This window comes from the organism of the source record quoted next, unplaced genomic scaffold (genome assembly GCF_019419815.1).
Source record: "Pyrus x bretschneideri cultivar Hongxiangsu unplaced genomic scaffold, Pyrus_bretschneideri_v1 Contig3, whole genome shotgun sequence".
In the NCBI taxonomy this organism is placed as follows: Eukaryota; Viridiplantae; Streptophyta; class Magnoliopsida; order Rosales; family Rosaceae; genus Pyrus; species Pyrus x bretschneideri.
The window spans coordinates 11564160-11584341 of NW_025999612.1; the positions used below are offsets into that span (position 1 = coordinate 11564160).

Genomic DNA, 20182 nt, shown 5'->3' on the forward strand with positions numbered 1-20182 from the left:
AAAGAGAGTTTCAAACTTGAGTGCAAGACGGCGGCAAAGAGAGTTTCAAACTTGAGTGCAAGAATTCGGCACGCCGTTTTTCCAACCGTTAACATCCCGGACAGAAATAAACAAGAGCTTGCAAATTTCACTTTCCTTGAACACTTGCTGGATAGATTTGACAAGGTCCTTCAACAAGGGATACATTTCATGAGGGAGAGAACGAGTCAACAGTTAATTCCACAATTCAAGGTCCTTCATTAACAAAGCACACAGAAAGGTGCGTGAAGTTTGTGACAGGCAAATACGGCATAAAATGTAATAAAATGGTTCGGAGAAACGGGGAAGGGAACATGAGAAGGCTGTAACATAAACAAAAAAAATCTACTTGTAGCACTGCCGGAGAAGCTAACAGCCCCTGAAATCTAATAATTATTATCAGGCCCTCTTGGCGAAGTCACCAGCATCATCATCGTCCCTATCGTTTCCTTCCAGTGGATCATCCAGGCCAAAGCCAGTTTTGTTCTCTCCAAATGGAGCACTAGCAGTGCCAAAGCTGTTGTCGCCACCAACACTGAAGTTATCGGCAGTACCAGCACCAAAATTGTTACTATTGCCAAAACCTCCACCGGGAGCATCATAAGCGTTTGCACTTGGATAATTACCAGGACTGTTGTAGCTTCCTTGACCATATCCAGTGTTTCCTCTTCCATAGCTGTCACCTCCGCTGGGTCCATAGTTACCATAATTATTTCCACCACCAGATCCATAACTACTTTGACCGTCACCGTAGTTATTATAGCTGGGGCGAGGCCTGTCAGTAGCATAATTCACCCTTACGCGGCGGCCATGAAGCTCCTACAGAATTTTCAGACAAAATTTAACAGTTGCCAAGGTATAGGAAGTAGCAGTGAGAATACATAAGACGACTATACTAATGCAATTTCATGTGACAAAACAGGTTTTGTATTATTTTAATTCTGCAAAATTGAATGTTGAAAACCTGCTAGTATCAAAGTTTTAAATCCCAGACACTAATTCAGTACTCAAAAATACTCCTCAAAGTACATAGTAAACAAACGAATTCAATAGACCACTATTATCCAATACCATTTAACGAAAATAAGAAAGAATATAATAACAAAACTACCTGCCCATCCAAGGCCTGGATAGCACTAGATGCTTCCTCGCTAGAAGTGAAGGTAATGAATCCAAATCCCCTTGATCTACCACTTTCGCGGTCCATGATGATTCTTGCTGCAACATTTATCAGGTCAATCAGCATCAATCATTTTTTTTTTCATATTTTACAAACAAACTTGTATTGAAACTAAAATGTGAGTTATCATCAGACAATGCAAATGGAAAGATGGAGAAACATGACGTGACAACAGAGGTTCACAATAAAGAAAAATCAAAGGGATCATAACATAAGTGAAGCCCACATCCACACTTCACCAAGCCTCATAAGCATTTGACAGTCATCTGACCCATTTGACAATCCCGTTAAAAGAAAGGCCACTGCAAGTCTGTGTATAATCTAATGCATTTTTGTAATGGCCTTAGCTTATAAAGTCGCACAAGTCTAATTTTGTCTAGAAGTCCCAAAAGTAACACAAGCAAGCTAATTACATACCCTCAACAACTTCCCCATATTTCTGAAAAGCCTCTCTCAGACTCTGGTCATCTGTCTGGTACGAAATACCTGCATTACAAAAGTGGGAGGCATCTTAACACAAATTCAAGCAACATGAGAGGAGGAATATCATATTTGGAAATATTGAAGTCCTGAAATCACCTCCGATGAACAGCTTTGAGCTTGCCATGGATGACATGCATCTTATAGCTTGATGGATGGACAGTTTGAGAGGAGATACTTCAGACCTGATCTGCTTGTTTGCAGTCTGCCTAAGTATGCTCCCAATTTTACTTAAGAAAGCCATCGTAATCACCTAAAGAAAGCACAAGCACACAAGCTTCAATAAACAAATATAAATCATCAACAATCATCCTGTTCTTTAGCACAAGTACCGCAAAGTGGCAGAACACTAAACATGTTATAATCATGTTAACGCAAAGTCGTGATTATGTACTATGCATAAGAAACCTTAATCTAAATTGTGTTTATGTATTACTTAACTAATACATAAGATTAATTAGAGACCTATACAACGATCATCGAAAATAATTTCTTCACCTACTTCTGAAACAAAACAACCCAATAAGAACGTGATGCGATCAAGCAGTTCCGCACTTCAAAAGGGTTACAAAATCACAAAAAACAAAAAAAAATAAAATCTTCTTGGTTCTTAAGAAAGTGTAGGGAAATGTTTCAAATGAAGTTGATTATAAAAACCTATTTCGAAGAATCTCAAGCAGAAAACTTTATTTCCACCCGATATTCGATAAATCGAAAAAGTACAACCCAAAGATTTCCCACCGCAAACACACACAGGTTCTTCCGTTCCGCAGCATCCATAAACCCCACAAATCAAAACTTCACCTTCAAAACACTAGAAACTACAATCACACACGCACAGAGATACATCCACGTACGAATCGTATACAAAACCCCCACATGCAAATATCAAAAACCCTAAATCCCTTCCAAACAAAATAAACAAAAACCCGAATAAAAAAGCAACGAAAAATGGAAACAAAAACCAAATCAAACGGAATATCAAAAGCATCGGAAGCATAACAACAACGGACGTAAGATCGGCGCGAGTGTTCGACGGAGATTTACCTTGTCCGGTTCTCACTCTGTCACTCTGCTCTCAGGAGACCGACTACAAAACCCTAAGCTTTCTGATTTCGAATAGGGTTTATGAGGTAAAGGGGGGAGTTGGATTATATGGAGAGCTCTGGGAGATCTGATCCGTCGAGGTTGGGGCCGAATTTACAGCCGTTGGATTTGAGCCGTGACGTTGAGGGTTTGTGGATGTCCATTGAGCGGTGCTGCCTCCACGTGGACGTTTGTATTTGGGTTGTTTTATGGTTTCTGAGACGGCCAGGCAAGCTATCTTTAGTGAGCCTCAAAATATCTGTGGACGAAGCCCAAAACAACTAAAGCCCATTCAATTTTTTTAGCACGTAAATAATTTTGACGGATATTTACATTAACGTTAAAGTGCAACACGAGTTGAGTTTCAATTAATCGGAGTTTAAATGTAATTAAGCATGTGATACAATCCTATTTTAAACTGTTTTAGTTTTTAACTAATTAACATTATTGTCACTTTTTTGTTTTAGGAATTTTAACTCGATTTTATTTGTATTGTATGATTGACTAAACCATTACAACTGTTTTTTACATGAATATTTCCCCTTCTTTCACGTTCAAAATTATCATTCAAATATTTGCTACTATTAGCAAGGTATGCACCGATAAGCGCTCCCCTCAACTCAAACCCATGGTTTTGATGTAATCGCTTACCCACCTATTCTTCGAAACATGGGTGCAATGAGGTAGCACAATATCTTTGGTCGAGTCACTTATGATCGATTAGGTCAAATTGATTCCCACCTTTTTACGTCAACTATTTGAAAATTATTGACATTAGTCTGTCATTTTGCTTTATGATATAATTGTATTTATCTTCAATTGTAAATGAAACGTTTTATATTTGACACATGTGATGACGGGTTTGATTAAATTATTATCGTTCACTTGTTATGTCTTGGAAGATTTATAATTCAAAGTGAAATATATTATGTAAATTGTAGGAAAATTAGCAAAAAAAAAACTAATGTCATCGTTTGGTTAAACCAGTAAAAAGTCAAAAAGATGTGCGGCTAAGATTGTTTCCCAACGCCATCGACCAGTCCAAGCAGCTCTTCCAACAAAACACCCGAGAAGCATTTCTCAGCCGAACTCTCAGAGCCGCGACCAAATCTCAAATCAAAAATCCCAAATTCCGCCCCAAGATCCGAAATGGATCCGATTATCGAACACCCAATGGCCCAAAACCCAAGACCCCCAACAATTCTCGAATCCCTGGGCGAAGAACTGATCAGAATAATCACTCCGGTCTCCGTCTGTATGCTGCTGGTGGTCCTTCTGGTCACGGTCCTAAACGACGACGCTTCATCCTCGTCGGAGACGGTGAACTCAATCGCCACCATTGCCTACGACGAGACCGCCTCGGACTCCTCCTGGGACAAATTCGTGGGTGCCCTCTTAAACGCCCTCGTTTTTGTCGCCGTCGTCACGGTCGTCACGTTCGTTTTGGTGCTCCTTTTTTACCTCAGATGCACCAGGTTCCTCAAAATCTACATGGGTTTTTCGTCTTTTGTTGTTCTGGGATTCATGGGCGGAGAAGTCGCCTTGTTTTTGATCGAGGACTTTAATGTTCCGGTCGATTCGATTACGTTTGTTTTGGTGTTGTTCAATTTTGCTGTTGTTGGGGTTTTGGCGGTGTTCATGTCGAAAATGGCGATTTTCGTGACGCAGGGCTATTTGGTTGTGATTGGAATGCTGGTTGCTTATTGGTTTACGTTGTTGCCCGAGTGGACAACTTGGGTGCTGTTGGTTGCCATGGCATTGTATGATCTTGCCGCGGTTTTATTACCCGTCGGGCCGTTGAAGTTGTTGGTGGAGCTCGCAATCTCTAGGGATGAGGAGATTCCGGCTCTGGTTTACGAGGCCAGGCCCGTGAATGCTCATGATTCTCAGGGTAATGCGGGTGAGAGGAGGGTTTGGAGAGATAGGAGAAATGAGAATTCGAGTAATGGGAATGAGAATCCCGGGTCAAATTCTAATGTCAATGTCGATCACACTTCAGGTTTGAATTCAAGTTCGAATCTTGGTGAGTTTGGCAATGTTAATAATGATTCGAGTTTGGTTAGAGCCGAAGAGGGGCGGATTCCAGATAGGGGTCAAGAGCTATCTGCCCCATTACTCGAGCGTGTAGCAAATGTTCCGCCTCGCAGGCAGGAAGATGTGGCGAGTGAAAGTTTGTTGCTTGAGGGCATCGGATTGGGGTCCTCCGGTTCAATCAAGCTGGGATTGGGAGACTTCATATTCTACAGTGTTTTAGTCGGGAGGGCAGCAATGTATGATTTTATGACCGTGTATGCGTGTTATCTTGCCATCATAGGTGGCCTTGGAGTTACTCTGGTACTGTTAGCTTTGTATCAGAAAGCTCTGCCCGCTCTTCCCGTTTCAATAATGCTCGGCGTACTGATTTATGTATTGACACGGCTCTTACTCGAAGTTTTCGTTGTACAATGTTCTTTGAACCTCATTATGTTCTAGAAGTGGAAGTTTTATTGCAGAAGATTGACAGGCAGCTGCAGAATGTATATGAAGCATCGGAGCATACTATGTGACACCGATGATTTCTCGTTGCAACCGGTGTATTTCTTTTCTGTGAACTGGTTGCACGTCCGGAATCTACATTGTTTCGTAAAGTTCATTTCAAATAGGGTAAGATTGTGATTTTGAAGTTCCATTGGAGTCCGACAACTGCAAGTTTGGGAGACGGGAGGACGGCGTTTGCATCGGAGCATCGGAGGAAGCCGGAAGGCCTACATATGTTTGTACCAATAACATTAAATGTTTGATTGTTTGTTTCAGCTAGATTCAGTTGCATATTGAAATCGATGTTCATTGTACCTAGCACATAATAAACAAAATAATTAAAACGAATTCGGCCTCGTATTAAAATGACCGAGCACATTCCTCCTTCGGGTACAAGAATATAGCCAGAACGGAGTTTGATCATTCAGAACATCATCGGAATGTCGAACATTAATACAAAGACGTTCGTGGCTCGGCGAGGGTTCATGAAAACTAGGTTTTATGATTGTTTTGGTACAATTTGAAAAATCGACTAAAAACCGTGAGTAATTTTCTTGACTTCTTTTCGCAAAACGCCCGATTGTTGGATTTTGCCAAAACCTTTTTCTTGCCGGAAAATAGTTTACGCTATTTGAAGGCGGTCTCGCTATTTATCTTCCCACATAAGCGTTGTTTATTGAATTTTTGGACTTAAAAACATAAAAATATAATAGGAAATACTAGCAAGGACCCAACAGGATCCTCTCCGAATCCTTTTGGTGAGGATATCGTCAATTGTATCCGTTCATCATACATTGTGAACGGATATGTTTCACGAATCTCTGGAATCCTAACAAGAGAATCCGGCGAGGATCCAGATTCAACGAGGACTAGATCATAGCCAAATCAACTTTAGGGTGACCGTCACGCCTAAAATATTTCTCTAAACGACGTCGTTAAGGAGACATATTTGAAGATTGTTGTGCCTACTTGCTCCAACTCCCGCCAGGACAAAAAGGGCAAATACAGCCTTGGCTGCAAGAAATTAGTTAAGATGAGGACGCGCTCGGCAAATTAAGTTTGTCATTAGATGGAAAATAGAGAGAGAAAGTAGAGAGAGAAAGAAACCCCAAGTCTAAGCAACGGCCTTCTAATCCTCCTCCTCTGGTTTCTCTCGCTCATCCCCTTGTCAGTTTCATTTTTCGGGTTTTCGATTTTGTTGTTTTCTTGAATTTTCGGTCTTACCCCACCATTGCTCGTAGGTTGGCATCGATGCGAAACTGAGCCTGCTGATTTTCAGGCCGGTAAGGAATCGTCGTCGATTTTTCAAAGGCCGGAAGGTTGGCAGTCTCTCTAAGGGCACGTTCATTGGCATTTGGTTTTGCATGTAAGTTTAAAGTTTTCTAACGTGTCCTTGTTTTTAATCTCGAATTCAAATTTCATGAACGATAATTGCTGAGGTCTTTCCGGATCATGTTGAGCATGCAATTCGAATTTTCAATTTAGAACACATGTATGAATGTGTTCAAATCTTAGGGCCAACGATCGTGGAACACATTGTGATTTATGGTTCATATCGAATCTATGGATTCGAGGTTTAATGTCTCTAACAAAAAAATGAAAACCAAAAACGAAATGGTTACTGGACGAGCCTACTTTTTTCGCACATTGTTGTCCTTGTGTTTCTGTTTCGTTTTTTTATTCCCAGAAACCTGATGGTTTTGGACTGCAGGAGGCAGAACCAAGACAATTTTTAGTTATGGGATCGGCAGATGAGGGAAAAAGGTTAAGCCCTTCCTCCTCTTCCCCATCCGCCTCGTTACCAACATTTTCGGACACTCTCCACCCAGCGTCCACCACGGAAACAGCCCCCAAAACCACAACGACCTTGCAACAACCTGATCAGGACAACAATGTTGTGGAAACTTCGGATCCTGGATTCAATCAGACAACATTACCAGGTGTGGAACATGGAGATGGAACAAGAGACAGCGATACGAGGAAAAGCCCTGCAGCTACAACTCCCTGTGGAGTTGATATTGCAGGCAAAGGAAGCAGCGGGTCAGGCAGATTAGACCCGTCCAATCAGTTGAATGAGTTGAGGACGGATCCAATTACCGCTCTAGGCGAAGCTAACACTTCTACCGTAGGAGAAAATTTAAGTTACTCTCAGGTATCTGATTGTTCCGAAGCCTTTGAATTGGGTGCAAATGCAGCCACTGACGAGGATTTTGCCGCCTATGCGGGCACAGAGCCCGCACAGGACGTGCAACCTAATGATGGACTAGAAGGGTCACATTCTCAACCAACAGTTGATGCAAGCGGTTCAGCAACACAATCTCCGCCAACGCAGGTGATGGAGAGGCCAGGCGACCCTGCCTCCTCACCGTATAGGATTCCGGATTACGTGTTTGCTAGGAACAAATCAACATCCCCAATGGAATGGAGCCCCGCTTCCAACGAGTCATTGTTCAGCATTCAGATGGGAAATATGAGTTTTACCAGAGACGAGATTAACTGGCTGTGTAAATCCGGTGAATTGGGCTTACCTGGTGAGGTAAGTTACTTGCCTAGTGGTCCATGCAGCATTGACTTCACAAGCAACCAGCCACCGGCTAAGCAAACGGCGCAATCAGCAGAGAATGCTTCCGATAAGAAAGGCAATGTGAAGGAGGAGCCGAGTCTGAGGGCAACCGAAGCAAAAGCTGTGGAAACCATGAGAGAAGTTATAAGGGAAAATGCAGAAAGTCGTGAGAAGGAGAAGGCACCCATCGCGGGCGAGGGCGGCAAGTATCATTCGGCTTGCCTCTCTCATGTTTCGGATGGAAGTACAAAATCTTTTGCATTCCCAATGTAAGTTGCTGGTAAATGTTAGCAAAATTGAAGGTTAAAACATGATTTTAGTCTATGAAGTGTTCACAAAGTTACACTTGCCACTGCATTTTACGTCGAATCAGGTCTTGTAGTTGCAAACTGTTCCGACTTCAGGACATTCGTCATGTTGATTTCTTGTCCAAAGTCCGTCAAATTTACCTTCCTGTGTAACGCGTATGTGACGGATTGGTACAAGGAATTAACAGAAGTTGATGAGTGTCCTCGCGTTGGAACAAATTGCAAACTATAGGGATCAAGTTTGACGCAATCCGAAATACTGGTAGAAATGGAACTTTGTGCAGACTACAAGGACTAACAATGTGTCTCGAACAATGATGGGATTAGCTTGAAATACTGTCGTTTGAACAATCTCATACGAACAAATACCTACTTGCATTGTAACTATGTATTTTTGCTCATTTGCATGTTGAGCAAACATCTGAACATTTTTCTGTTCCATGAAGATTGGCAGGGGACGGAGACATAAATGTGTCGCTACGGGGAGAAGGAGCGAAACACAAGCACCAACCGGGGTCAAAGCCACCGTCGCAGCGACAATCGCGGTCGCAGACGCTAGAAGAAACACCGGAAGCATCGTCTCAGGCCTCAAAACCAACCCCAATTGAACCCAAGTGCAGATGGGGGCTGTCTTGCTTATCTTGTTGCCCATCATGCTGTACTTAGCGAGAGTGGGGAATTCAGAATTTGAATGTTGGGGTCTCAATGGTAAAGGTCTAAGTTTTTTAAGATAGAAACATAGCTCGAGCGCAAACAAACTTCAGTTCACCCATGGAGGCATTTCATGGAACATTTGATGGGCTTGTTGCCTAGCAGTGTCACATACACCAACATATATCGACATTTGCGAAAGCAATTGACGAGTGCTGTCGAGAGTAATTATCGAGTGTTGTTGACGTAACTTGATTGCTATCGAGATATGCCTAGCATGGATTACATCAAACACTTAGTGGGCACAAAAGGGGCTCATACCATACATTCGGAGTGTCCTGAAAACCTTCACGTGATTATTTTCTAGCATCCAAGTGGTCTCAAAGTGGTCCTGATACCACTTTGGTCCCAATGTACATCCGTCCTATTGCTTAGAGGGTAAAGTTATTAACACTTGCAACAAAAAGAATTGAAAAAAAAAAGGACAAAAAAAAAATTCTAGATTAGGAGTTTATCTCTTGTTGTTGTACATTATATATGGTTACACGCATTCACTTATTATTTTCTCTCCTTGGAGTTGTATGTGAGGTTAGCTTGTTTTTTTTGCATTAATAGCGATTAATTAAACTAATTATTTAGGTATTTCCAATAGGGAAAGTAAATATTTAATCCATGTTAATGCAAGACTTCATCATGTTCCAATTTATTGTGTTATTTTCTTGTAAATTCACATGGACGATTACATACATTTGATTTGGCAAAAATAGTTAACATACCTGCGTTTTTTTGTTTAACAAGAGATGATCTTATAGCGACTTTGTTACAGTAGTCCACATTTTTGGAAGCCGATAAGGCTCAAAGGCATTTCAGCCATTCTCTTAATCACCTCGTGTGATTCACACAACATCAAGAATCAAACTCAAGACGTACCGTGTGAAAAATGTACCTGAAATTTTACCATTAAGACATCCCGTGGTGGCTAATGTACATGTGTTTAGTGTCAGCATGTATGCAAAGACTCGTTAATTATGAGGAGCCAAATAGTATTCCTAACAATATTCATGTTGTAATTTACCAAAAACAAAAAGATGAGTCATGTCAAAACAAAATTTCATTAACATATACGGTACAACTTTAATGCTGTAAACATTTTCATCATGCAAGGCAAAATCACTTATTTATTTCTTAAAACTAACAAAATGGACAAAAGTGAAACAAATATGAAAGTTTGAGATCTACAGGTATCTGTAACTAAATTAGAGGTTTAAGCTAGTCAATTCCAATAAAACTCCGCAGATGGAGCTTTATCCTTCCTCACAATTTTGGAGGCGGATCTGTTACACAATTTTTTTTTATACAATTTTTGGCACGAGTTTTTATACGACCCACTCTGTAATATAGTTCAACGATATGAACTGTCTATTTTTTAGAACATCATTCACAGATCATCTTTATAAAAAATTAGACATATCCAAATCCATTAAAAACATTTATTGGTAATGAAGAAAATAGACGAATACGTTTCTACAAAGAAACTCTAAACCCTTAGTCCAACAATCATATGATTTCAGATTTGGATGATTTTTAGTAGACATAATATTTGAGAAAAGATTTAAAATGTAAACAATTCAGATCGTTGAAATACACTACAACTTAGACCCCAATTTTTTTTGTAAAATATTATATAAAAAAAAGAGATGCCTCGGATCTGTCTCATTACTCATTTAACAAAATTTCAATAAAACTCTAATTATCTTTTGGATCCCGTTGTCCAGAAAGGCCCACAATATTTCAGTAACCCAAGCCCGTTAGCAGCAAAACAACGGGAGGGTAAAATGGTAAAAGAACGAAACGAAATCTAACCGGCGGGGGCGCCAAAAAATCCAAACCAAAAACCCTCGAAACCCGAAATTGGCGCCAAAACACGTAAACATTTTTTGGAAGCCTTGCGGGAAATAAAAACGATTTCAAAAAGTCTCCCGCCGGAATAAAGTCGTACAAAAACCCCCGACTCCAACACGCAGGCGCTCTCATATCACCATCTCTCCGCCTCCATACATTTTTAGAGAGAGAGAGAGAGAGAGAGAGAGAGAGAATGGCGAAGTTAGGGCCGACCCCAGATGCGATTTCGACCATCTTGGCGAACAAGTCGCCGGACGAGTCCGTTGAGCTGCCGGAGATCGTGGTTCAGGTCTGCGATCTCAGCCCCAGGGGCAAGTCTTTCATGTGAGCTTTTCTCTTTCTTTTTGTTTTTCCTTTTTTCATTTCATTTGTTTCTGGGTTTTTAGAGATCCCTCTTTAGATCTGGATCTGGTTACTTTCTTCAATTTTTGGAAATTTAAGTTTTGGGTTTTCTGAAGTGATTTGTGATGGGTTTGGATTGTGAAAATTTTGGGTGTGATCGAGGTTCTTGTGTTTTGGAACTTGGTGTTCTAGGTTTACTGCTACTGATGGAACTGCGAAGCTAAAGGGGATGCTCTCCTCGCGGCTGGGCCCCCAGGTCACCTCTGGGGAGATTCAGAATCTGGGTCTCATTCGCGTTTTGGGTTACTCTGTTAATTTCAATTCGAACTTGTCTGAAAAGTAAGCGATTCAATCTCTCTCTCTCTCTCTCTCTCTCTCTCTCTCCCTCTTTTGAAATGTTGGGAATGGAATGTTGAAGTTTTGTTTTGTTGTTTTCAGCTATCTGCTTGTAACAAAATGTGAGGTGGTTTCACCTGCGCTTGAGGCAGAGGTGAAAAATGAGGTCAAAAGGGAAGATGTTGGGATTATATTGAATCCCAAGCAAGAAATAGTTTCAGAATCTGCTGCCCAAATTGTGCATGAGCAGGCTGGGAAGGTAAAAAAGGAAGATGTTGGGGTTATATTGAAGCCCAAGCAAGAAATGGTTTCAAAATCTGCTGCCCAAATTGTGCATGAGCAGGCTGGGAAGTAAGTGTTTTGGTTTTGCTGCCAATCAGTTGTGACTGTGTATTTGAATTTATGATTGTGTTTGTTGATAGTTTGATTTTGTATGTATTGATTTCAGTATGGCTCCGTCTGCGAGAATGGCTATGACACGAAGGGTTCACCCGCTTGTTTCCTTGAACCCTTACCAAGGAAATTGGACCATAAAGGTTCGTGTTACAAACAAGGGTACCATGCGTACATACAATAATGCTAGAGGTGAAGGTTGCGTCTTCAATGTGGAGTTAACGGATCAAGATGTAAGCCAAAGACTCATTTGGTTTTGTTGGCTTTCTTATAGTTTCCCAAAAATAATGGCTTAACGTATGCGGTGTAGTGATTCTTATGTAGTGTTACTTGTTTATGTTGGTTTAGGGTACACAAATTCAAGCAACAATGTTCAATGAAGCTGCAAAGAAGTTCTTTGAGAAGTTTGAGTTAGGGAAGGTTTATTACATTTCAAAGGGATCTCTGAGGGTTGCTAACAAGCAGTTTAAGACGGTGCAAAATGATTATGAAATGACTTTGAATGAGTATTCTGAGGTGGAAGAAGCTAGCAATGAAGCAGCTTTTGTTCCTGAAATAAAATTCAATTTTGTGCCCATCGATATGTTGGGTCCCCATGTTAATGGAAAGGAGCTTGTGGGTAAGCAGCCACTCCTCGAATCTGTTTTGATGTGTATTTTCTGCTTTCTCAATTACTCATATCTGCTTTATATCTCAGATGTTATTGGGGTTGTTCAAAATGTGTCTCCTACAATGAGCATTAGAAGGAAGAGCAACAATGAGAGTATTCCGAAGCGTGATATCACCATTGCTGATGAAACGTACGCTTATGGAACTTCTTGTTCAGTAACTGACTACAATTGCCATATGTTAATACTGTACATTGAATCAATTTGTATCTGAACTGCAGAAAGAAGACAGTTGTGGTTTCTTTATGGGGTGAGCTTGCAACTGGTGTAGGCCAGGAATTGCTTGACATTGCTGATCAATCTCCCATAGTCGCTATCAAGTCCCTCAAAGTTGGAGACTTCCAAGGTGGCCTAAAAGTTTATATGACAGTTAAAATAATTATGCATTACTGAACCAACATGAACACTCAAAGTTCCTGATATTAATGTACTCTTTTATATATTGTTGCAGGTGTATCATTGTCAACATTGAGCAGGAGCACAATACTAGTTAATCCAGAGTTGCCTGAAGCACAGAAGTTGAGGTCCTGGTAAGTTATTTTTCATTGGGGTTTTACCTTCTCTTTCTTTATCTCCATGTGTTATCTGTGATTACGTTTTCTTGTAACCGAAAAAAAAATGATCAAATTGCCTTAATTGTCAGGTATGATTCTGAAGGCAAAGGATCTTCATTGGCCTCCATTGGCTCTGGTATGAACCCAGCCAAGAATGGAGGAAGGTCCATGTACTCTGACAGAGTCACCCTGTCTCATATATCCGAAGACCCGTCCTTGGGTGAGGATAAGGTATAACCACTTTATCCATGGCTCTTAATTACATAAGAATCTTTATTTCAATAGAATTGATGTACTGAATATTTTCTTTTTGTCCTATGCAGCCTGTGTTTTTCAGTGTTAAAGCGTTCATAAGTTCGATCAGGCCTGATCAGACAATGTGGTACCGTGCTTGCAAAACTTGTAACAAGAAAGTGACTGAAGCTATTGGGTCTGGTTATTGGTGTGAAGGGTGCCAGAAAAACGATGAAGAATGCAGTCTAAGGTAAAATACAGTTTGATATTTCATGATAAGGATGCTATTGGCGTTTTTATACAGATTCCCAACTTCTCATATCCATTTTGTTCTCTTTCCAGGTATATATTAGTTGCAAGAGTTGCTGATGTAAGTGGGGAAACGTATCTTTCTCTTTTCAATGAAGAAGCTGAGAGGGTCCTTGGGTGCTCTGCAGATGAACTGGACAAATTGAAATCAAAGGTACATCTTTACAATTCAATTCAGTGTGCTTATTACACATGATTAACTCAACCATGAAATATTAGCAGCTGGTTTCTGATTTTTATAACTTTTACATTTTGTTTCAGGATGGAGACGAGAATGAATTCCAACAGAAGCTGAAAGAAGCAACTTGGGTTCCTCATCTTTTTAGGGTCAGTGTTACTCTGAATGAGTACAATAACGAGAAGCGGAAGAGGATAACTGCCAGGGCAGTTGCTCCAGTTGATTTTGCTGCTGAATCTAGGTTTTTGCTTGAAGACATATCGAAGATGAAGGCGTCATAAGTTAATGATTTAGAAGGATGAAGGATGAAGAATGAAAATGTTATCTAGGCAGATCTAACTTTAATCTCTCTGGCTTAGGTTTTGTATGTGATTTTCAGATCAGTACAGGTGGTTTTTGTTGCATTCCAGAAAAATGCCTGATAGTGTTTATCTAGTTGTATAAATGCACTTCTTTTATAATCCTTTGTGTGATTCACATTTTTTTATGGATGCTGATAAGTTTGGTATGAATGATTTATTGACTAAAAGCGATATTACTACTTTAAACTAGACTAGAATGAAGGGTTTGAACTCGGGATGGGACATTGGGTTGAAGAGGAAGATTTTATCGTCCACTTGGATTAGAAATTGTAAGTTTCACTCGACTATGGTCTAAAAGGTTTCAACTTTTGCACGCCCAAATCAAATCCGAAGTTAGAAATTCTGCAATCTGATGATTTTGAACAAATATGATTGAAATATCCAAGAACGAAATTTAAAGATGAAATATCCAAGAACGTCACTAAATTGCTTTAACTTGGGATGAAAGTAGACTAATGGCAAGATACTAATTGAACTGAGAAACGAAACGAAAAACGATCTCCTCTAAATGAATTTTACAGGGTTGTAGTCTCCAGAAATTGCACTTACGTAGTTTAACAAGCTTAAATGATACCTAAAATGTACTTTCGATCTCACGCCTTCTTGTAGGAAGAGACCATTGATGCTATTTTGTGCAATAAACTTGATGCATTCTTGTCATTGAAGGAGGTCCACTCTTGAAAGTTATGTAGGCTTCCTGTGAAGTCTGTAAAAAGTCCATCGACACCAATCTCGTTAATCCAGTAATTGTACTCTGCGTATGGATCTTGATGAAAGTTCAAGTGCAGGAATGAGTTCTCGTTTCTGTATGTGTAGGGGTGCACCTGCATTGGAATTGAAGGAGATGTAAGAACACGATTCACAGGAATTACGTCCATGCATCTGCAGCATTCGTATTTCAGAAGATAAATCACAGAAAACCAACGTGGGTTCCTCATATTTTTAGGGTGGGTTTTCAACACGATGTATCTAAGAGACACCTTGGTTCACCCCATCTACATTATTATACGTATCTTACAATCCATAACAAGGTTTTGTGCCTGAACAGCTACAAATTAGTCTCTTACAAAAGAAAATATTTATCTTTTGTTCTGTTCTACAGTCATTCAACCTTCTACTAGTAGCTCTCGTCCAGCATGTTACCATATTTAGGCTTCTCAAATTATAGCAGAGACAACAATGACGCCAGTGGTCAACGAAACAGGACCCGATTACCCCAAATCAAACAGACAAGTGTTTGCAGAGAAGAAATCTACCTGTAGGTCATGTGCATGGGCTCTGGAGACCAAATCGGTAGGTGTTTGCGAATAATTGTTTACTACAGGAACTATAGTATCTTTCCACGGTCCAATGCCCACCACATAATCTTAATGTAGTCAAGGTAAGGATCCGAAGTAATTTCCCAATAGGACTGCACATCAGAGATTTGAGGTCAGTCAGCGAGAAATACAAATACTGAAAAGTCAAAGGAAGAACTATAGTGTGTAAGTAGTCTACGGGGAGATAAACGCTAGAAAGAACACAAACCTGATTAGTGTCTTGCGTTAGATTAGTAACATCGTCAATTAAGAAGATCTTGGGCAAGTCTGTCAGATTTGATACGTATACAAGTGAAGTTGGAGCAAATGACTGGATAAACGCAGGTTGTTTCAACCAATCTTTTGATAGGTATGAACCCTTGTATCCGTACTTCTTAAGTGTCTCCACAAATTTGTCCTCAAACCTCTTACCATCTGCCCACTTCACCTGTCATAAATTAAAACATCAGGTACGTGTTGTACAAAAGAGAAAGATATCCATCAGATTCAGCACCCGAAATGGTGGCAGAGATTCCATGTCCTGATGCTTTCTTACACAATTAGTAAGTGCGAAACTTGAGTTGTTTCCATCCGTTAATAAAAAAACTCTAGAACTAGACCGTGACAGATTAGAATAAAATAAAAAAATGCGAATCACATTCTGTGAAACCATTATTTGTGGTAGCTTTCAGGATACTTACATGTTGGTTGATCAATACTGGATTTTTAATCTCCGGATATATTCCAACAACTCTGGGTGCGTCCAGTGCGATTGAAATGTACTCTTCAAAAGTAATAATCGGATATTTTCCTGAGGAATGCATCAGAGAAGTATATCTCAACCATCCTTATATTTCCATCTATATAAATGAATATCTTTTACTCAGAATTCGGAAACAAAACATATGCTTTTTAATGCAAAAAATTACGTAAGTGTAGCAATATTACATTACATATAGCACGTTCTATACAACGACCTAGGGAATTAGCACTGTGAGTCAAGTGGTGAGATGCGTCACAGTAAAGCTTAAGCACATGGTCTATCTAAATGCTCGATCAAGCTCAAAACATAAGCTAACAATATAGCGCTCGCATGATTTTAAAGCCACAAGATAAAGCTATTAATGGTTAGAAATCTGATACTGGGATAAGGTCTCTATCATCAAATAGTCAGTAACAGAAAGTAATAAAAGATGCATGCTAAAATTAAGAGTTATTTACCGAGATAGGTACTCACCATTATATTGTTGATCCCGAAATGGGTATCTCTGCTTCACTCGTAATGACTTCAGTTCTTTTAGTGTAAAATCAACTGCATACAGGTTAAAGTAACTTTTAATTTCGCAGTTGGCGATAAAGACATCACAAAAAGTAAAGATAGAAGTATAAGAATTTTGGGAGTTGTGGTAAACTAACAAAACTTATCATTTGGGTGTTCAACCGTCACTTAGAAGATGGGATGTACAAAGATACCCATCAACACAATGCGATCAATGTTCAGTGAGACTAACGATTTAAAAAAGTGTTGCAAGCAGAAGGGCTTCACATACCAGTAAAAAAACCGGTTGTGTTGAACCCTTGAACTTCATAGGTTCTTTTACGATCTGCAAAGTCCTTGTGTTCGCCAACATCAGTTGTATCATCAAGGGTCACATCATGAAAGCATATAAGAACACCGTCTTTAGAAGATAAGATATCCGTTTCAATGAAGTCTGCACCCTCTTCAATAGCTCTCTGCAAGAATGAATGTTTTAGTACCCGTGTACTGGGAACAGCTTTTCATCAAGTGAATGAAGTTTAATGAAACACATACAATATGTAACTATGCCCATATTTAGTGAATTATTACCATGTATGCAGCAGCAGTTTCTTCAGGAATCTCTCCACTTGAACCTCGATGAGCAATGTTGTATGGACGAGAAGTTTGTAGAGGCTGTCTGTTGGTGGCATCGGCTGTTTTGCTAGGAAGTGGATCGATTGGCCTTCCAGAACACCCAACAAGGAGCAGCAGGAACACGAGAGGTGCAAAGCCTGTCAAATACAACTTATGAGTCTTACTAGTTTAGATTGGCATCCAACTTATGAGTCTTAACACTATACCATTATCATACATACAAACCGAAATAATATCATCACCATTTGCGCTACAAACTAACCTCTGCCTTCCCATATTTAGAAACCAATTGGCTCATTCAACTAAAAACGCCTACTTATAAATAGTATTAAAAAAACAACCTGACATTGCCCCTACATCAAAAAAATTTGCTAAATTAGGAAACACTCAAGGCATATTTCAACAAAATATCAATTTCCCAGAACTGCAAAACTGAAAAATATCCTCCAAAATCACCAAATTTGCTTCAAACAAATTAAATGCAAGCTTCCCCCGACGCGGAAAGTCCACCTGGACACCCGACTTTTGGTGTCGGCCAGCACTCCTCGAATTCCGGTATTCACCTGGACATCCGGATCGGGGTGTGCCAGTCAAACTAATCAAACAGACCCGGTCACCCAGATAAGCAATTGCCAGGGGCAAACAAGACAGAAAACCAATATCAGAAGCACATCAACCACCACCAAGGAAACTAAGAATCAGACTTTTTACAAAATTCAACAAAACCCAGTAATCATTCACATAAAAACATTGAAAAAATCACGTCAACAATTAAAACTCTAAAAAAAGAGCAAAAAGTTCAATCTTTGGAGCCATTTTTGCAGCTTAATTTCTACAAAATTGAACAAAAAAAAAAAAACAAAAAACAGTAATCATGCATTCACATACAGATATTGAACAAATCACACGATCAACAATTATAACTCTAAAGCAGGAGCAAACATTTCAATCTTTGGAGCCAATTTGCAGCTTAATTTCTACAAAACTGGAAGAGAAAAAAAAACCCAGCAACCATTCACATACAAACATTGAAAAAATCACACCATCACCAGAAAAAAGACTAAAACTGGAGCAAAAAATTAATCTTTGGAGTAAAGTTGGGTTGTTAGCTTACAGTGTGAGGAAGCCATGGCGTTTTCCCAGAGCTTCTCTTTCTCTGACTGGTTCCTAGTGTGCTTCTTAAGCTGCAGAGCTTTTTATTGCTAAGGTGGTGAAATCCTGTGCGACCGAGAGTTTTATAGCAAGGAGGGACCAGAGAATTTGGCGCCGTGGATCTAGCTGTAAACCAAGGATATTCCCTCCAACAGATGAGATTTCACCGGGAAACTGATTTTAAAAATTAATTTATGTATTTATATAAACTAAATTTTTTAGGAGTACGAGGACAAATTCAGTCGTAAATTTATGGATCGATATTGATTGCTTTTGACGGAAATTAATAATTGATGGATGTATCTAATTCATTCAGATTTTAGTCTAAATTAGAGAATCAATTTAAAAAAAAAAATTTAAAATTCGAAATTTACAATGAGTTTTGACAAATTTTTGGTAGTAAGGTAAATATTATTGATGTTCATTATTTTTTTATATCTCGTAGACATAGGATGAGTTTTCATTTCGCCCACTTTTATATTGATCTTTAATTTTTTAGACATAAATATTGACAATTTCATGAATATATACGTATTAGACGGCAATACTGGCTGACTTGTTAGATGGACACGTGGAGTGTGGTGATTGGGTTTTTTGGTCTTTGATAGTTGCCGGTTATCTTACTTAAAACACCAGTTGGCGTTGACTGAATGGTGACTTGTCGTATGCGTCGTGATATATACTTCCGTGTGGAAATTGACAATGGGGAACGGAGAATAGTACATGTGGTTGGTCCAGTAATAGACTTGGGCAATTGGGATCGAAACCGAAACCGAAACCGAAACCGAAACAAATTGGACCGAAAGTTAAAATAACGGTTTAGTTTTGGATCCTAATATTTAGAACCGAACTGCATAATATAAAACAACATTTAATTTAATAATTAGCAAATTAAGTGCTGGAGTTGTAGTTGGTTATTTGGTGGAGTTTATACATGAATTTTGATTTGGATACTTGAATTTTAGTACAGTGGCTATTAGTTGCTGGAATTTGTGTTTCCCCTTTGATTTGGAAACAAACCAAGAGATTTCCTTGAATTTTGTATGGTGGTTATCAATTTGGTTTTACAAACTGTAAATTGTTCTTTCCCGTTTAGGAGCCAAAAACAAACTGAAAAAACTTTTAAAAATAAAATAACAAAAATTGAAAACCCAAACCGAAACAAGCTTGCAAAGTAAGCCCAATTTTTCAACGGGACTATAAGTTAGGTCTAAACTGTAACAAAAAACATTTGAAATTGAACCAAACCAAAATCAAATGGTTCGGTTACTTTGGTTCCCACTGTCAAACCAAACCAAAATCGAAGGATAAAGTTTCCTACTTGTAAAGATTAAGAGAGTTTTAGAACTTTAGTGGAAAGCAAAAAGAGATGAAGAAGAGATCCACAGCATTAAAAACTCAATAAAGAAGAAATAGAACCTTGAGATTTTGTTTAATGGAGTTTAAATGAATGAGATCTAAAGGAAAGGAGAGTAGAAAAAATAGAAGAGAATCCAACTATAAAAAGGAAAGCCCTAACCCAATCAAACTCAAGTTGGACATAGTACAAAGCCAACAAGTTATGAAGTGACCGAAAATTTGTAACAATTTAGGAGGGATCGAAGGTATATATGCTTCACATCCATAAATTCAATGTCCCATGAACTAAGAGGTGCTGAACTTTGGAGGTATCGCAAAATCGACAAGTTACAAGGTGATCAGAAGTCCGCTCGATATCCATTGTCCGAGTGCTTTGGCGGAACTATACTAGTCAAGAG

The 20182-nt window shown here is 39.3% G+C and overlaps 5 protein-coding genes across 5 annotated transcripts; 3 read left to right on the forward strand and 2 right to left on the reverse strand.

Annotated features, from left to right (window-relative positions):
- Window positions 1–217: 217 nt before the first annotated feature.
- LOC103937722 (glycine-rich RNA-binding protein 4, mitochondrial) lies at window positions 218–2881 on the reverse strand. Its single transcript, XM_009347671.2, has 5 exons — window positions 2726–2881; window positions 1778–1931; window positions 1616–1684; window positions 1130–1236; window positions 218–837 (listed from the first exon to the last, which is right to left on the reverse strand). The coding sequence occupies exons 2-5, from the start codon at window positions 1920–1922 to the stop codon at window positions 418–420; spliced, it is 741 nt and encodes a 246-aa protein (XP_009345946.2). The 5' UTR covers window positions 1923–1931; window positions 2726–2881; the 3' UTR covers window positions 218–417.
- Window positions 2882–3797: 916 nt separating this feature from the next.
- LOC103937705 (presenilin-like protein At2g29900) lies at window positions 3798–5629 on the forward strand. Its single transcript, XM_009347660.3, has one exon. It carries the CDS (start codon window positions 3914–3916, stop codon window positions 5234–5236), a length of 1323 nt encoding a protein of 440 aa, XP_009345935.2. The 5' UTR covers window positions 3798–3913; the 3' UTR covers window positions 5237–5629.
- A 1382-nt stretch (window positions 5630–7011) lies between these two features.
- LOC103939572 lies at window positions 7012–8818 on the forward strand. Its single transcript, XM_018645576.2, has 2 exons — window positions 7012–8113; window positions 8599–8818. Exons 1-2 carry the CDS (start codon window positions 7020–7022, stop codon window positions 8816–8818), a joined length of 1314 nt encoding a protein of 437 aa, XP_018501092.2. The 5' UTR covers window positions 7012–7019.
- Window positions 8819–10802: 1984 nt separating this feature from the next.
- Window positions 10803–14192, forward strand: LOC103937748 (replication protein A 70 kDa DNA-binding subunit B-like). The gene is made up of 12 exons (XM_009347700.2): window positions 10803–11029; window positions 11240–11386; window positions 11486–11734; window positions 11832–12009; window positions 12125–12395; window positions 12474–12576; window positions 12666–12790; window positions 12896–12974; window positions 13088–13229; window positions 13322–13482; window positions 13575–13695; window positions 13803–14192. Exons 1-12 carry the CDS (start codon window positions 10899–10901, stop codon window positions 13998–14000), a joined length of 1905 nt encoding a protein of 634 aa, XP_009345975.2. The 5' UTR covers window positions 10803–10898; the 3' UTR covers window positions 14001–14192.
- A 295-nt stretch (window positions 14193–14487) lies between these two features.
- On the reverse strand, window positions 14488–18545 carry LOC103937763 (glycerophosphodiester phosphodiesterase GDPD6). Its single transcript, XM_009347718.3, is given in 9 exon segments — window positions 14488–14905; window positions 15338–15447; window positions 15450–15492; window positions 15609–15827; window positions 16081–16190; window positions 16617–16691; window positions 16930–17113; window positions 17229–17410; window positions 18388–18545. Coding segments are annotated over 9 exon segments (1170 nt in total). The 5' UTR covers window positions 18404–18545; the 3' UTR covers window positions 14488–14674.
- Window positions 18546–20182: the final 1637 nt, after the last annotated feature.

Excerpts from the sequence above, each read along its gene's own strand:
- LOC103937705 (XM_009347660.3), top strand. The coding sequence starts at position 3,914 with ATGGATCCGATTATCGAACACCCAATGGCCCAAAACCCAAGACCCCCA.
- LOC103937748 (XM_009347700.2), top strand. The coding sequence starts at position 10,899 with ATGGCGAAGTTAGGGCCGACCCCAGATGCGATTTCGACCATCTTGGCG. Across the intron at positions 12,577-12,665 it reads ATCACCATTGCTGATGAAAC|AAAGAAGACAGTTGTGGTTT; the intron begins GTACGCTTATGG and ends TCTGAACTGCAG. Across the intron at positions 12,975-13,087 it reads GCACAGAAGTTGAGGTCCTG|GTATGATTCTGAAGGCAAAG; the intron begins GTAAGTTATTTT and ends CTTAATTGTCAG.
- LOC103939572 (XM_018645576.2), top strand. The coding sequence starts at position 7,020 with ATGGGATCGGCAGATGAGGGAAAAAGGTTAAGCCCTTCCTCCTCTTCC. Across the intron at positions 8,114-8,598 it reads AAATCTTTTGCATTCCCAAT|ATTGGCAGGGGACGGAGACA; the intron begins GTAAGTTGCTGG and ends TGTTCCATGAAG.
- LOC103937722 (XM_009347671.2), bottom strand. The coding sequence starts at position 1,922 with ATGGCTTTCTTAAGTAAAATTGGGAGCATACTTAGGCAGACTGCAAAC. Across the intron at positions 1,685-1,777 it reads CTCAAAGCTGTTCATCGGAG|GTATTTCGTACCAGACAGAT; the intron begins GTGATTTCAGGA and ends TTTGTAATGCAG. Across the intron at positions 838-1,129 it reads TCCAGGCCTTGGATGGGCAG|GAGCTTCATGGCCGCCGCGT; the intron begins GTAGTTTTGTTA and ends AAAATTCTGTAG.